This window comes from Acromyrmex echinatior, chromosome 5 (genome assembly GCF_024713525.1).
Source record: "Acromyrmex echinatior isolate Ae372 chromosome 5, ASM2471352v2, whole genome shotgun sequence".
NCBI lineage: Eukaryota > Metazoa > Arthropoda > Insecta > Hymenoptera > Formicidae > Acromyrmex > Acromyrmex echinatior.
In genome coordinates, this window is record NC_141856.1 from 16,325,487 (window position 1) to 16,341,380 (window position 15,894).

At 38.8% G+C, this 15,894-nt stretch overlaps 1 protein-coding gene and 1 long non-coding RNA gene across 2 annotated transcripts in view; one reads left to right on the top strand and one right to left on the bottom strand.

Annotated features, from left to right (window-relative positions):
- Positions 1 to 26: 26 nt before the first annotated feature.
- On the top strand, positions 27 to 633 carry LOC147909838 (uncharacterized). Its single transcript, XR_015545111.1, has 2 exons — positions 27 to 163; positions 279 to 633. It is a non-coding gene; the product is annotated as an uncharacterized LOC147909838 (long non-coding RNA).
- Positions 634 to 3,370: 2,737 nt separating this feature from the next.
- LOC105147920 (protein SCAI) overlaps positions 3,371 to 15,894 on the bottom strand; it is a 48,089-nt gene continuing 35,565 nt past the window's right edge. Inside the window, exons 2-5 of the mRNA XM_011059294.2 lie at positions 10,986 to 11,517; positions 8,624 to 9,474; positions 4,818 to 5,231; positions 3,371 to 3,742 (exon numbers count right to left, since the gene is read on the bottom strand). Coding sequence (XP_011057596.2) covers positions 3,498 to 3,742; positions 4,818 to 5,231; positions 8,624 to 9,474; positions 10,986 to 11,179 — 1,704 coding nt within the window. The 5' untranslated portion in view covers positions 11,180 to 11,517 and the 3' untranslated portion in view covers positions 3,371 to 3,497. The remainder of the gene's footprint in view (positions 3,743 to 4,817; positions 5,232 to 8,623; positions 9,475 to 10,985; positions 11,518 to 15,894) is intronic.

Below are 15,894 nucleotides of genomic sequence, written 5' to 3' on the forward strand. Positions count from 1 at the left end.
TAGCAGCCTCCGGTATTCGACGGGCTACGACACTGTCTCGGACCGTTCGAACCATCGAATCACCTGGTGCATCTCCGGTCCACTCGGACCATCGTGGCAAATTATATCGCGGATGTATTGCCACGCGGTCGGAAAGATCCGGATGGGTTCTCCTCTTCTTCGTGTAGTTAGATAAACGATTTGATAAACATAAATAAAATCGCACTAATAAAAATTTCGCGATTGGCTAAGTACCAAAAGCGACGGTATTTCTGTAACGTGTATGTTGTTATTTTCAGTGTAGGAAGAAAGCGAATTGACGTGACTCGTAGACTATACGGAACTACTCGGACTTGCTATCGTCGGCGTCTCTCAGCGATAAATGACGCTGATGAGTGCTGCTAATGCAGCAGGAAATTAGGGTACAGCTGCGATATTCTATGCTGCGTTAGCGCCACTTATTGGTATCTTAATTATTAGAAGAAGAGATACGACGGCGGCAGCGCTTTCGCGCTACTCAGTCAATTTTGTTATTTAATTATGGACAAAGTTACTTCTCTTTAAGTATTTCTTGCCATTGTTAACACGAGCGATGTATTTATAACTAAAAACCAAATTCTGCGCTGTAAAAATTAAAAAAAAGAATCGATGAAATATATTAGGTGTTGGAATTAATTCGTAGCGTTTTTAATGAAAGAATGTTATTTATTTCACATGAGCATTAAAAAATACATTAATGAAAGTACTTACCATCTCTTGTAAAACGCTACGAATTAATTCCAACACCTAATATGTATAATCCTCATACGAGCACACACGATATATGATCGTATAAATTGATGAGCAACTTCTGCTTTTACTTGATAATTAATCCTTGAGAAATAATAATTCCTAATAATAATTTTTCTTAATAATTATTCCTTGTGGGGATCCTCCTTGCTGCAGCTGGAATGAAACAGGCGCAATTCGTTGAATCTAATAGTAAGTAAAAAAATATACGTTTCTCGAAGCAGGAAAGTGTTGCGACTTGAGATAAAAACGATGATTACGTGATTTGATTTGAAAGTGAAATTTTTTCTTTTCGAACAATCTCGTTGCAATGACGCGCATTATCTCGCAGCACGCGAGCGTATAAAGAAAGTTATAAAGGCGGACGAACGTCATGCGCGACAACGTGGATTCGGCGATTGTGTCACATCTTGGCACTCGATGCCAGCACCGCGATACAATGCTTAATGATGAGACGGCTGTCGACTTTGTTAATGCACCTCGGTCAATGTAAAAATAATTCGTAGAGAAAGACGCAGCTGCATTGCATTCTTCTTGAAAGCTGCACGTTTGTAATTGTACATATGGTTCGTAATTCTGTATATACGGATGATGTTCCGCAGTATATACACGTGTATTTGGTGTCCCAAGATTACCGGCACATCTTTCATACACACTGAAAGATTAATCAAGAGCTGATCTTCCCCTACAATTTGGACTGTACCCTTATAATACAGTTATGTTCATTCCCAACCGCAATAAATAAAGAAAATATATAAAAATTGACGTACAACTTGTGAATATTATTAATGACTCTACGTTTTACTAAAAATTTTTACTAAAAATGGTTCAAATTAATCGAAAAGTGGCAGTAGAAGCGATGATAATTCTGTGACACCCTGCATACTGTACAGAGTATTCGATAACGAATGGTAAAATCCGAGAGGTTGATTTTACGTACAAAAATAAATCGAAATCGATTATTTAGAGTAGAAAAGCGTTATAGACGCCTCAATTTTTAAAAGTCATTTTTTGAAAAAAAAGACAGAGCTTCATGCAAAAAAACAATTTAGTCTACATTTCTGATTTATTTTTACGTGTATAAAATCTCTTCTTTCTCGATTGTACCAATCATTACGGAACAATCTGTATAAAACGTTATATAAACGTTATATATAATATTCTTTCCTCGATATCTATCGTGTACTATACAGTGTGTTCCAGACGTACCACGTCGTTTCGACTTACAACGTTAGACTGAGAGAATCTCGATGCAGAATGTCAATAGCTCTTGAGACATGAACAATGAGAGGTTCAAGTTTCACGAACATGTAAATAAATAACGAAGTACCGTTTTTCAGCCAACTTTAAATAAACGTTTACTCTTAAACTTTTAATTCAGCTCGTTAAAGATATTCAATCTGTAAAACTAAATGGCGGACGGTGCTGCACGATTTAAGTTTTCGCTAAAGAAAAAAACTCTACTCGAAAAACACGTTAACGATCACGCGACTGAAAGATGGTCCGGTAGGTCTGAAACGCTCCATACTTTTGCAATACTTTATAAAATATATAGAATATACAGCACGTATTGTGTATGTGTCGTGTGTGTAAATATATAATACATTGTGTGTACGTGTGTATGTGTATGTGTGTGTATTGTGTTACGCTAGGAGTCCTATAACGACGTTCGCTCGACGTTCGTATGGCCGCTAAAGATCCGATATAGTGTGATGTCATTCAGGAGGAAGGGATGATCGCATGTACAAGTGAGCGCCTAGCAATTTCTTCGATAATCTTCCGACTCGCATGGCCGCTCGCTTATCCCGTGCGAGTTGTCCGTACGGTTAACGTCAAACTCCTCGTCAAGCTCGTAGACCGCGCTCTACTTTTTGCTTATAAATAAACGAGCGAGGAGGAGAAGAGACATTTCCGCGCGCGTGGGTGACGCTCGACCGATCGCGAGCGACCACGACGAAAACGACGACGGCGACGTAGTGTCGGAGATGATGTGTCTCTGCCTTGAATCGCACGAAACGGGGACAGTGGACGCGTTTTCACGGTGTTCGAGTACGAGACAGAGAGAATGCAAATCATCGGGGATGTGTTATTCGTACGAAAATTATATTGCCACTCTACACACACACATACACACACACACACACACACATATCTATATGTATACATATACATATATATATATGTATGTATGTATATATGTATACCTATGTTACAGTTGAAGCATTCGAGCGCATTTCAAGTGTGTAACTCTTGAAAAACCAGAAGCGGTAATTTAATTTTTACATTATCAGTCCGAAGCGTCGGTACGTAGCAGCAATACTCGCTCGATCGCCAATCATATTTCTATGGGATTTCTCCATGTCGCAGCGTTGTCGTTATAATCGGACGGTGTAGGCGAGCCCCGTCGTCCGGCAATTACGCGAAATCGGTAGAGCGATTATCTTGCCTCGGTGCCGCGTTGTGTCGTGTTGTCACGGTGTTGTCATGCGCTATTCCCGTGGTGTGTCGCGTCCAAGTTCTTGGGGAAGGACTTCCGGATCCCTGATTCTCGCTGACACGGCCGCGCGATCCCGCGAATTACGCGATTACTGCGAAGACGCGGTTTAATGAGGTCTCAGTGTAACGATTTTATTGTTGCAATTATAATTACAGTAGTCGTAATCGTAATCGTGGTTGTGAGATGGTAACACGGACGTCGTGTCGGAGACCGGGCAGGGTAGATGCCGGGGTCAGGCGAGCTCGTTGCTTTCCGGAAAGTGATCGCGGGCGTCCAGGCAGGCGGCTAGATCGAGCACCAGGTGGTGGAGGGTGGGATGCTCGAGGACTTCCGCGTCCGGCAGAGGCGGATGACAACGCGGCCTCTGCTGACGGCCTCTGAACGAACGGTGCAGATTCAGTACCACGTCGCAGAACACGTAGCGCACCAATAGCAGTCGCAGGAAGTCATCACCGAAGAACTGCAGCACGCTGGTCTCTATGAGTTGCGAGATCGCGGATCAACTTGTGAAATAACGAACATCAAGAACAGATTTGATTTAGTGGAGGAAGATGCTCTTCAAACGTCAGTTCTTTTTACAATTCGTAGCATTAAAATAAATGAGCGTATATTTTTCTTTGGAGTTAGTCAGTGAGACTTCGAAGGATTGCAACTTTTTAATTTTCTCAGATATTTCGAATTGAGCTTTCAAACAGGCTTTTCTAGAAGTGACGCGGAGGCGAATAAAGAAAAAGCACGCAGTTATCTTTTCTCTATATATAAAATTATGCGATATCTTGCCGAGACTCTTAAATTTTCGATTTTTTAACTGAGTTTGTTCAAGGAAATTTATGACAGAAAGATAATCCGGTTATATTTTGAATAAATGTTTTGAATAGAAAGCATGTGATATAACATTGGTTCATCTTGGTAAAGATAATAGGTATCCCTTAACTCGGGAGTTAAAGAGACATACAGAAATCGGAGAACAGGAGTTCGCCGATAAATTCGTTTGGATCTAGGCCAAATGCGTTTATTGTTGTAACACGATCGTAAGTCGTATTCAATGAGCCAGACGGTTGCTGCCACACAACGAACATGACTCCGTTTTGACGATAAAATCGTAATTTTGCTCGCCTTTCTCAGTGTTGCGTTATAACTATCAAACACCACGCGATATACTGGTCAAGTTGAATAAATCTTTTTCGATAACTACGTGCTTTTTTTAGAACGCGATACAATCCTACAGAAATGTTCTATCTTCAATTATTACGATAAATATTCAAGGTGGATATTTTAAAAGCTGTTTCTTAAAATAATAAAAGCACTTGAATTCGACGATTAAGACCTATGAAACAGTAATTACTCCTGTTTCAAGATAGATTGAATATAAATTTATAATTTCAATTATAATCTTTTCATTAATAATGCCAATTTTTAGCCGTCCAGCAAGAAACTGATTGAGAGATGATTCAGGTTCTCCTAGCATTCATCGTCCTCCACTATTCGCATTCGTTGGTCCTTTTTATCTGATCGACGCTTTGGACAATTTCGATGCGTCGAGTATCCTTACCGCATCGGGAACGCGTTACGAGCTGACTGGCCTCGTTAAGGAATCGCTCGATGTAACGCTGGCAGCGCTCCCAATGTTGCACGGGCAGACTCCCGACGTTGCATATAAGGCAAAAGGCGGCGAGGGGGGCGTGAAGAAATAGGGTGAACAGGCTGCCACCGTGTCGCAGGTCGCGCAGGGTCGGCGGTACGTCCTGCGGCGACATTAGCACCATCAGGGGTTGACCGAAGTAACGCGGTATCTGTTGGAACACGAAGCTGTTGTCCGAGTCGACGACGACAAAGAGCGGCTTCCTGGTGAAGGGATACAGATCACCCGGGTACAGACAGTGCGGCTCCTTACCGCCGGCCGGCCTCTTCCCGTGTTCTGGATCCCTCTTGCTGCACGTGGACACGCCGCCCAGGTCGTACCCCACTGCAAAATCGCAAAATTTTATCAACATCGTGCAATTCTGCGTTCGCCGATCCGTTAAACGGATGTTAGGCAACATTGAGGAAACTTAGGAAATCCGGTCATGTTTATTTGACACGAAGTATCTCGCAAGATTTACAATTGAGATAAGATATATTTCTCAAAACGAGATAAATCTTGAATGACTTTTTCTTAGCGAAAATTCAATATTTTTTTAGAATTTTCAGATCTTTAACGTTCAAATATTGTAGTAATTGATGCGTGAATTAAGATTTCAAGAATTCGGAAGATTATATGAATTTAATTAAATATAAAAAAACTTTGTTATATTTATTTAATACATGTATACTGTTTGATTTTCATTGATGATTCAGAACTTTACTCATCATATTAAAATGTATTACAAACGATCTTGTTTTAGAACATCTAAAATATTTCAGATGTTCTTAACATGAATAGCAATTTATATATGAAACGTGACTTTCCCCAATGTTGCCATCACTCACCGCAACCATTATTTTAATTCTAAGCATAAGCAAAAGTTCTAAAAATTTTATATATGCTTTTCGAAGCAGTTCTATCAATAAACAAAAGCCGTAGAATCCGTTCCGCATTATTTATGTTGCCAATTATTGTAATCGATGGACTCCTGGTTTCTAATACATTGATATTGATTGCAAAGCTAGATTCACCATCGTACGAATCTTTATTACGAAGCAGCCTTGATATTGAGACGATACTCTATTTTCCTTTAAAGATCTTCGCATTGCAGTGGCAACCGATATGTAATCTTGATCTAAGGCGTAATGTTCAATTCTCTTTAAATCGTGGCTAATCAAAGTTACATGCAGATAAATTGCAAGTAACTTTGATTTTGTTCTATCAGCATAAATAATGCGTGCAAATATAATGGAATAAACTAATTTATAAGACACAATAATAACAAGAAGACAATACATAAATTCTGTTGAAACAACAAAAGTCGTCCTCGAGACTCGACATTCATGCCGCATTATCCGAATATAATAAACATTAACTTAATTAATTACTATTAAAATAACATTAATAAATCATTTAAAAAATTTTCAATAATTAGACATTCGTTCATATTTCTCAAGCCATTCCAAATATGTTACGTTTCAAATCTTTTAAAAATTTCCGAAACATTTTACATAAAATATATCAAACATGCATTTTTTAAAACCGATCTCGATATCTACGGTAACGAGAAGAACATATACATTTATAAATCCTCCCTCCTCGAAATTGCTATGACTGTTCCATTATTATCGTTCATTATTAATGAACAAAATATGCATCTTGCAAATTCAAGGTGAGCGTAAAACAGCTAAATAAAAAACACATTCAAATTAAATTTAACATAAGAATTTAAATATAAAAATATAACAGAAAAATTTTAACATGAAAATCTTTTTGTTTTCTTACGATAACAACGATGCTAGTAAATCGGCAAGACATATTTACACTTCAAATTGAATAAAAAATTTTTTAGAACAGTTCCTCTGTAAATTTACAAAAATCAAGTCAGAATTTGTTAAATAATCTCTCTTTCTCTCTTTCGCTTTCTCTGTCGAAAAATTTTCAGTCAATTTGGGACACTTTACATGGTCGGTTCGATACAAAGAGATGTTTCAGGAGATGCTCGTATACACGTATACGAAACACGTGGTTGCGGCCTCAACGACATCGCGCGGATTATCGTGTCGTGGCAGTTCCAATTGAGAGAGCACGGGAAAGCCAGCCAGCCACTTCCACGATGATATCGGTTGCCAAAGTACCGGACTACCGACCGGGGAAACTGACCGAAAAGACCGACACGCGTACGCCTTCAGCTTCGTCGAGCGGGTGATGCGCTTTAACTCCGCATGACTGTACAACTGGCCGTTCTGTATCAGTGGTCACTTTTGGATGACCGCCGTTTATGCTGGCGCGCGATCGGCTCAAGCAGAGCGGGAATGGACTTGGTGGAGATTGCAGGGCGTGAAATGCGGGACTCGATACTTGCGATTGATAACGCTCAAGCGCGATGTAACGATTTGCAAACCAAATAATTTTATGCGATATCAAAGTCCGGACAAGAATGACAACTTATTATAAGTTGGGACTTATAATTTGCGGACTTTAATACAAAGTTTGTAATACAAATATATACAAAAATCGAAAAAAAAACAACAATTTTGCAGCATAACTAAAGTTATTGCATGTTAGTATTGTACTATTTGCGTGATCGTTATTTACTCTGTATTTTGATATAATAAATAATTTTTCATTTCAACCCTCTAGAAAGGATATCATTTTGTTAAAAAACTTTTTTTTTTACTAACAATTTTGCTAAAAAATTAGTTGTTTAAAATAAAGAATCTATCAATATTTACACTAGTGATATATATATCTATATATATCAGCATGATTTTTCTGGCAGTTAGAAATATTATCTTTCAGTTCACATACATTTGTATCTTCAGTTTTTAAGAATAACTAATCCCGAATTTATCCCAAATTTATCCCAAATTTAATTTTAAAGTGAATGTTGTAAATTTGCAACACACTCCTAGAGGGTTAATCAATACTCTATTCGCGTATTAAAATGTTACGTTTGTAAAGTGTTTAATTTTCTTTTGTAAAAATATCTAATGCGTAAATAAGAATCGCAGAGTGGAACATGTTACATTAATTAAGGACATTCTAATATTTATAATAAAAAGTTTTCATTGGACGGTATACGTTCTTACTTTAAAACCACGCTTTAAGACCAACGCTTTATGCTAATATAGCTCTTTTATTGGTTTATGACAGTTTAAAATTGTACTTAAGATAGTTTCAAATATAAGAATCGATTATGAATACCAACTATTATCAAGTTAACGAGAAAATAAGATTAATAACTTAAATAATTTCATATAAAAGTATGATCTAAATTCAACGATTTCTATTTAGTTTAATCTTTTTCAATCAAGATTATCTCCCCTTTATATTCCATCACTTATTTTTATTCTTTATAAAAATATCGTTTTCTCGCGTATTTGTCGCATATTATTAATTGACCTATGATTGATAGGTCATCTTCGGTAGCGAAGCGAATGAAAGCTACTTAAACGTTTGCATAAGCATTGCCACTAAGTTTCTAACTTTTCTAAATAGTGTATAGAGATAATTTATTAATAATATAGCTTGTTAAAACTAGCAGCCCCATCGAGCGACAAATTGAATGCACGATTTATAGAAGATGCATGTCACCCTTTCTTCAAGATCTATTTTCAGCAAATCTTCCGTTTAAAATAAAGGGATTTACGTCTAACGCCTATAAACTTGCGACAGCACAGCGATAAAACGAACAATAAGAGCGTCAATATGAAACTCGATAAAACACTCACTTTCTTCAGGATGCTTGACGGTAGAGAAGCAGCCATCCGCCGACAGGTACAGCAGTAACGCGCCGTTCGCCGGTAGCTCCTTGAAGCCACTTGCGAGGAACACTTGTACCTGGCTGTAGGTCGGCCTATACAGCAGGTACTTGTGCGGATTGTCACGTCTCGGCGCGCCGTTCTCCGGGCCAGGATAGGGCCCGGGTCTAAAGGGCATCCGGCCGGCCGGCGAGGCGTCGTGCAGGTGATTCGGATCGTCTCTGGGCTCTCGCTCGAGTGTCTGCAGCATTCTGAACATGTCCATTGACAACTCACTGAACTTCACCTGATCGGCGCAATTGCCGACTATTAGGATCTCTTGGAGAGATAGGCACATGGGTGGCGATCGTTCGACGGGCGGGCAGGTCTGTGGACCGAGCCTGTGGGTCAGCACGATGGGGTTTGAATCCGAGTGCAGGACACCGACCGCGGACTCGGCCTTGACGAAAGCTTTAATTTCGTCGAGGACGAGGTTCCACTCGAGCTGATCATCGGGCTCGTAGGTGCTGGTGTAATCGGCTATCTGGGCGTCGAGCTCCTGCACAAGCTCCCGCACAAGTTTCATACGGTTCAGCAGGAGGCAGACGACGATGAAGCGGGCGTAATACCTAAGCTTCTTCACCATCAGATCGCTCCTGTCCTCCTTAGCAGCGCGGCTGTAATAGGCGCGACCGCGTATCGCCGCGTAGAACGAGTAGGCCTCGTGCAGGTAGCTCGTCTCGCTAGTACGTAGATAGTAGTGATAGTAGAGCTGGCCGATCTTGCTAGCGATCTCGCCGATCTGCCATCTCTTGAGGCCGTACTTCGTGTCCAGTATCGTTCTAAAAACAAAGCGAAATTGTACATAAGCGTGCTGTTTTTATTTTTTAATCGTCGAATTATTATCTAAAAATTGACTTCTTCCATATTCTTCTATGTCTACTGTATATAGATAGTTGAATTAAAATTAAGGTTTTTATTGTCAATAGTCCTTTTTATCATTTCCGAAAAATGCGTGTTTTGGGAACATTGGCGTTTATAACAAAATATATTTTTATAGATTAATTATTACGAGATGATTTTTAGGAACATATTTTTCTTGAAAGAATATTTGCGAATATGTAATACTTTACAACAAAGTAAAATTAGTAATTTTAAATATCTTATATTTATTTTAAATCAAGAATAATCTATTTGAATATTACAATAAACTTATATGACTTAAAAAATCAGTCGTCAAATCAAAATGCAATTTACTTTATATCTCCAACAATAAAATAAATGTATACAATAATAGATATATATAACAAACAAATAAATAAATATATAAAAATTAACAATAAAATAAATATTAATTATAATACACATATACGCATACACGCAACATTCCTAATTAGAAACATTAATAGAGTTCAGAAAGAACGGAGACTAAAAGACTTTCTTTGTTTGCTTCTCTTTCTTGTTTGCTTTATTGAAGATCCGCTTATTACGTACGTATTATACGATAACGTAATTAGCAACGATGTATAATGAAGTAATGACAGAAGTGAGAAAAACAAGTAAAAACTTTTTCCGCCGATATGTAACATTTCAATACGATGCGCGGAAATTGAGTTGTCCTATTGTAAGAATATCAACCAGTTTATGTAAACGGAAATGAGATTCATTCGATCTCATACTAACGCAAACTCATGAGACTGACTGGCGAACAGATACAAAGTCTAAAGCGCAACACACGAGGACTTGGTCACGTGGACCTCGCCACGCAGACCTTTGTTTCGTCATCATCATCTGGATCAGTCGCCGTGATACCCGCGAAACATGATCAGATATCATGCTGCGGTATCGCGAACGTTCGCGTGCTAAAATTATATATCGTACTCTACATCAAAACGCCAAGAACGATACCGTACGATATTTTCTACGATGGTCATAATCTTGCGGCATGCCTCACCGAGCGCCACCACTGTCGTGCCAAATGTGCTTGTTTCTACTCGATCGTGAGAGATCGCGGATGGGCATGGAGGTCATCCGAAGAAATCGACAGAAATCATTTAATCACATGCAAATTTATGAAATTGAATTAATATATGATTTTCCACACTGTAGATATTCGGCACGTATTGTTTATCCCTTATCAGTGGATCATTTTAGAAACGTTTATCTCTTGATAAAGTAATTCGAGAAATCGTTACACCAAGTGTGCTTCAAAAGATCAAAGAATCCTCGCTACAAAGTTATGTATTTCCCTCGCTTTTTCACGTATACACAAGCAGATGCATACACGCGCGCACGCTCCCTCTCTTTCTCTCTCCCTCTCTCCCTTTTTCTTGCCCTTATCTTTATTACTCACCTGTGCTGTTGCTGGAACTTCCACAGCTTCGTGTAGACGTCAAAGGTCCGCCCGAAGTAACCCTGCCACTGCTTATGCCCGTATTGCGGCAGGTCGCGCAGCCCGTTGAACAGCTGCTTGCTCTTCTCGAGCAGGTGACAGAACTCGAGGACGACTTTGCGCTCATGGTCGTCCATGCCAGCCATCATGACCATCTTTTCGGCGAGTCGAGACCGCGGCCGGACGCTGGCTGGACGTCCTTCTCGACGACACGGTCGCGGCGGGCCCGCGTGATGGCGCCTGGCGATTCCGCCACCCTTTTGCACGGCGCCTACGACGACGGCGACCACGGCGACCAATCAATACTTGCCCACCCCGCATCAGGGGGAGCAGCGTGTGCGCCACCACCGCCGCTGCCGACGCCGTCGTGACGCCTAGCGTCGACGTCGACGGCGGAGGCGGCGGCGACGTCAACCGCAGCGACGACGTTCACGGACATCTGTGCGAGCGACGTCGAGGCTTGGGGATGCTCTCGCAAATCGATATTCTCGTTCTAAAAGGTAAAATGTTGATGGAGGTAACTGTTCCTCTCGAGATTATTGCGTCTAATAGTATTATATACTATAATAATTTGATATTAATATTATAGTTGTAATATAATTGAGTAAAATTACAGCAAACAGTAGAAGCTCCCTGGCTTAAATCAGACTCATGACATTTTATTAAATATATTTATATTTAAAGATCTTATTAATTATTTACTTAAAAAATAATCATGCGTTTTACGAGAGAGAAAATGATGCATTTTTAATACAATAGTCTATAATATTCAAAGATATTCAGAATTGGAATTGTTAGAAACTTAGTTGTTTGCACTATCCGTGGACAAAATTCTAGTTCTAACTATCCGATCGGTAGACCAACCATTGTTGAAGTTGAGATCGATAAATTGCTACCCCAGGGTAATGAATACTGCAGGTAACTGCCTAGGGTTGGTCTGTACACAGTCGGTCTGATTTTACTCCAGTCATTACCTACAGCTCTACTGATATATCTTCAAAATGATTATACCATTTATACACTCGAAGCAACAACCAACGGAAGGAATATGAATATTGAAGTGTGAATGCTATCGCAAAGTTGAAGAATAACGAAAAGATTGCAGATAATACGATCAATCAATTTTCTCAAAGTTGTTAATATCTGTATTCATGAAAATAATGATATGATATATGTACATAACTACATATTAAAAAAATGTTTCTTTTAAATATAAAATATTTTAAATATTAATAAGACAACATATTGATTTTTAATTATTCAAATATAAACCCTTTTTAAAAGATGTTTTAATGTAAAATTATCTATTTTTACTTTGCTTTTATTATTACATCTCTTGAAAATTAACATTACGTTTAAATTTGTTACTGAAGCAAAATCTTTTCCAAATTAACTATTAAATAATTTTAATTTGTTTGTCTTTTTTAGAACCATCCAAGGAACCATCTAAAGGAATTAACTACTTTATAATCATTCTTACTATTAATTATCTGATGTGAATCTTAAAGATAATGCAAACAAAAAAAAATATAATTAAAGCATCTAAATTTCTGATTCAGTTATTTTACTCGCACGAGCCTGTTTTAGTAATTAAATTATACGGATCATTAAAATCTCAAGATCACGTACTTCACATACTTCATTCGATTGATATCTCTTTTCCATCGTATGAATCTCCGAACTCCCTCGAAAATCTAACTAACTTTCTATACTCGTTCGGACTCTAACGAGGCCTGTCCGTTTTTCTTTCACCGTAATTAAAATTTCCCGACGAAAGAAGGGTAACGCCACGCCAGCGAACGGAGTGCCGGAGAACGGGGTGGTTGTGGCCGCTCGACACTTTCGTCGCCGCGGCTCGTTACGGCGGCAGCGACGGTGGGAGTTTTACCGCCCCGCTAGTCGACTACCGTCGTCGGCGGAGATTAATTAACTAGATAACGGTCGGTGACTGGGAAAGAGGGCGAAGAGAGCGGATAAAAAGGGTGAAAAAGAGAGAGAGAGAGAGAGAGAGAGAGAGAGAGAGAGAGAGAGAAAAAGAGAGTCAAATAGAACGAGAGAACGATGAGCGAGAGAAACGCTCCAGAGACGAGGGATGGAAAGCATCACAGGGAAGGAGAGAGGGAGGGAGAGGACGAGAACGCGATGCAACCATGGGCCGACCACGGGAATTCCTGCTAGCGAACCATGGAATCATGGGGGTGGCAGCGATGGTAGTAGGTGGCAGCCAGGGGGCCATTTCCAGAGGCCGGACGGTATAGAGTCCGGAGTATATCGACTGTGTCGCCTCATCTACAAGTCAATCAGGCTCGCGTGTCGGCGGCTCGTGAGGCCTGCTGGTACACGTAAGTAAGTAGCCAGGTCTGATGGGCACCTACACGCATCCCCTGTGCGGTACCCGCGCCTAATACGAGGCGCTACCGTCGTCGACAACGGGGCACCTTCGCTCGACGGGTATGCAAGTATAATGCGCTGGCGCATATATAAATGCTTATGGTAATCCGCGCGCGGTCGGCTTGTTTCGATGCTGGCCGGATGTCTGCTAGATAGAACCCGCTCCCTATCGCCCATTGCTATCGGTACGTATGCCACTGCCATAATGGCCCTATGACGTTTTCTTGCGTATCGCGAACGGACCTGCTATTGTTGGCATATCAGCAACCGCAAACGTAAGTTTAAAAAAGTATCTTTAATGTCTGTAATGGTACAATAGAAGATATTAAGAAATGCAATTTTTTGTTGTCTTTCGAAGACAAACATTATTTTACAGATATATTGTAAAATAACGTTTCTGATCATAGATTCTTTACTTTGATTATATCTTCTTTCATTTGCGCAATATTTGACGCTTGGCTGAGAAGAGTTAGCGTTAACACAAATTAATTTGAAAGCCGTGATGGGATTATCTAACTGCGTATTAGAATTCGCGAAATTATGAATCGAGGTGAAACTGTTCGTCCCGATGAGTCAGCTTGCAATCGATGAGCTCGAATCACGGTCGAAGCGTCGACATGGTTCGAGTCATGACTCGGCTCAAACGGCCGCCGCTGGCAGCTGGCTGTCTGAGTATAGACAAGTGATCATATCGTGTCGTTAACTGATATTAATAGCAGGGCGCGGTGAGCCACGGGTGGAGACTGCTCTTCCTTTTTCTCTCTCTCTCTCTCTCTCTCTTTCTCTCTCCCTCCCTCCCTCCTTGTGTTCCGCTCCTCTATTCCGCATCGATGTACGCTCGAGCGACCCTTGGCCCTAATTGCAACAAATTAAATCAGGCGATATATCGGTGAATCCCTCGGATCAAATTTACGTACGTGCGTTACGTACGAAGCGTGCCGTGATTGTACGTCTTTTCACCGCTGCGACTCGTCTCATATGCACGTTGCTTCTAATTGCACTTCTTTTGTATCAAAAGTACAAGCGACAACCACTCTGAGTTGAGAACATTTGGAGAATAGCCTTAACAAACGGCCAACTGTTTGTAATTTTACGTATCCTATATAAATCTGTCAAAGTTTCAAACTTACTTATGCATTTTTCGCCTACAAATTTATGACAGAATTTAGAAGCTATCTGTTTTTTACTTAATAAGAGAAAGAAAAACAAGGAAAATGATTCAATAATATAAAGACGAAGCATGTATAAATTATAAAATTCATAAAAATTATTTAGAAGCATAAGAAAATTAAAAATTTTAATATTTCAATTATTTATTTTATATTACACAGCTTTGGTTATGCGAAAACTAATAAAAAATATCTAACAAAAGATAAAAAATAGTTTTTAAAATTAAAATTAAAAATTAAGAAACAGTTCTATTAAAAAATAATATTTATTCGTATAATAATTTAATTTTGTTAGCCCTCTTTTAAAGTTTATTTTCCCAAGAAATGCGATAAATTGAGGATGCCTTATATTTAATTTGCCAAAGCTATACATATCTCTTGTTGTTTAAAGAAAAAGAAAACTTTTTCAAATAACACTTTTCCATTATTATGTTCCTATAAAATTTTAACAGAAGCTATTAAAATGTTTGATCATACACACACACACACACACACACACATACACACACACACAAAGAAATTTATTATATAGACAAGATTCTAAAAGATTATGGTTCTTCATTTGAACAAGTATCGTTAAGGGTTTTTCTGAGAATTCTTAATAAACGCCTCCAAGGAAGAAAAGACTAAATTACTCACGTAACGTCAGAAAACCGTTGTAGTAAATCTGTAGCATTTCTAGAGTAATTTATTTTCACGAACACGCGAGAAGAAGATTAACGTGTTACTATTTTATACGCTGGTATCTGGTACTGTTCATCCCGGTGAAATATCGTGACCGAATTCACGAGATACGAAAGAGATTTTTAAGCATGCGAATAAATTCGCGTTCTTTTTAATGTGTTGCTTTAACCTGTTGAATGCGTTGCTGTTCGTGACAAACAGTGATTACATTTACTCTCTTGAGTCAGATTCATTTTTTCTTTTATCATTTCGACGATCACGTTTTGCGCACGATAAGCGTATTAACCCCGTTGCGACCTTCCTAGAAGGAATTCGTAATATTAAGGTTCACTGTAAAAAACATCATCGTTTTCCATTCTGTTCTCAGCATTTAATATTTTTCTTACAGTAGCAACGAAACATATAAATAATTATTATAAATATGCTAAATATTTCTTATACATAGGTAATTATTTTGTAAAGTGTGTAAAGAATAAACAATATATATATATATATTATCGATTAATTCTAAATTTAAACAACGTACTCTAAAATACAAATTCCTGTTTTTCCAGTTCTTTATTATTATTTAAATCAAATGTAAATTATTTGTAATATCTTTTTTTCATTTTCCATTCTTTAATCTG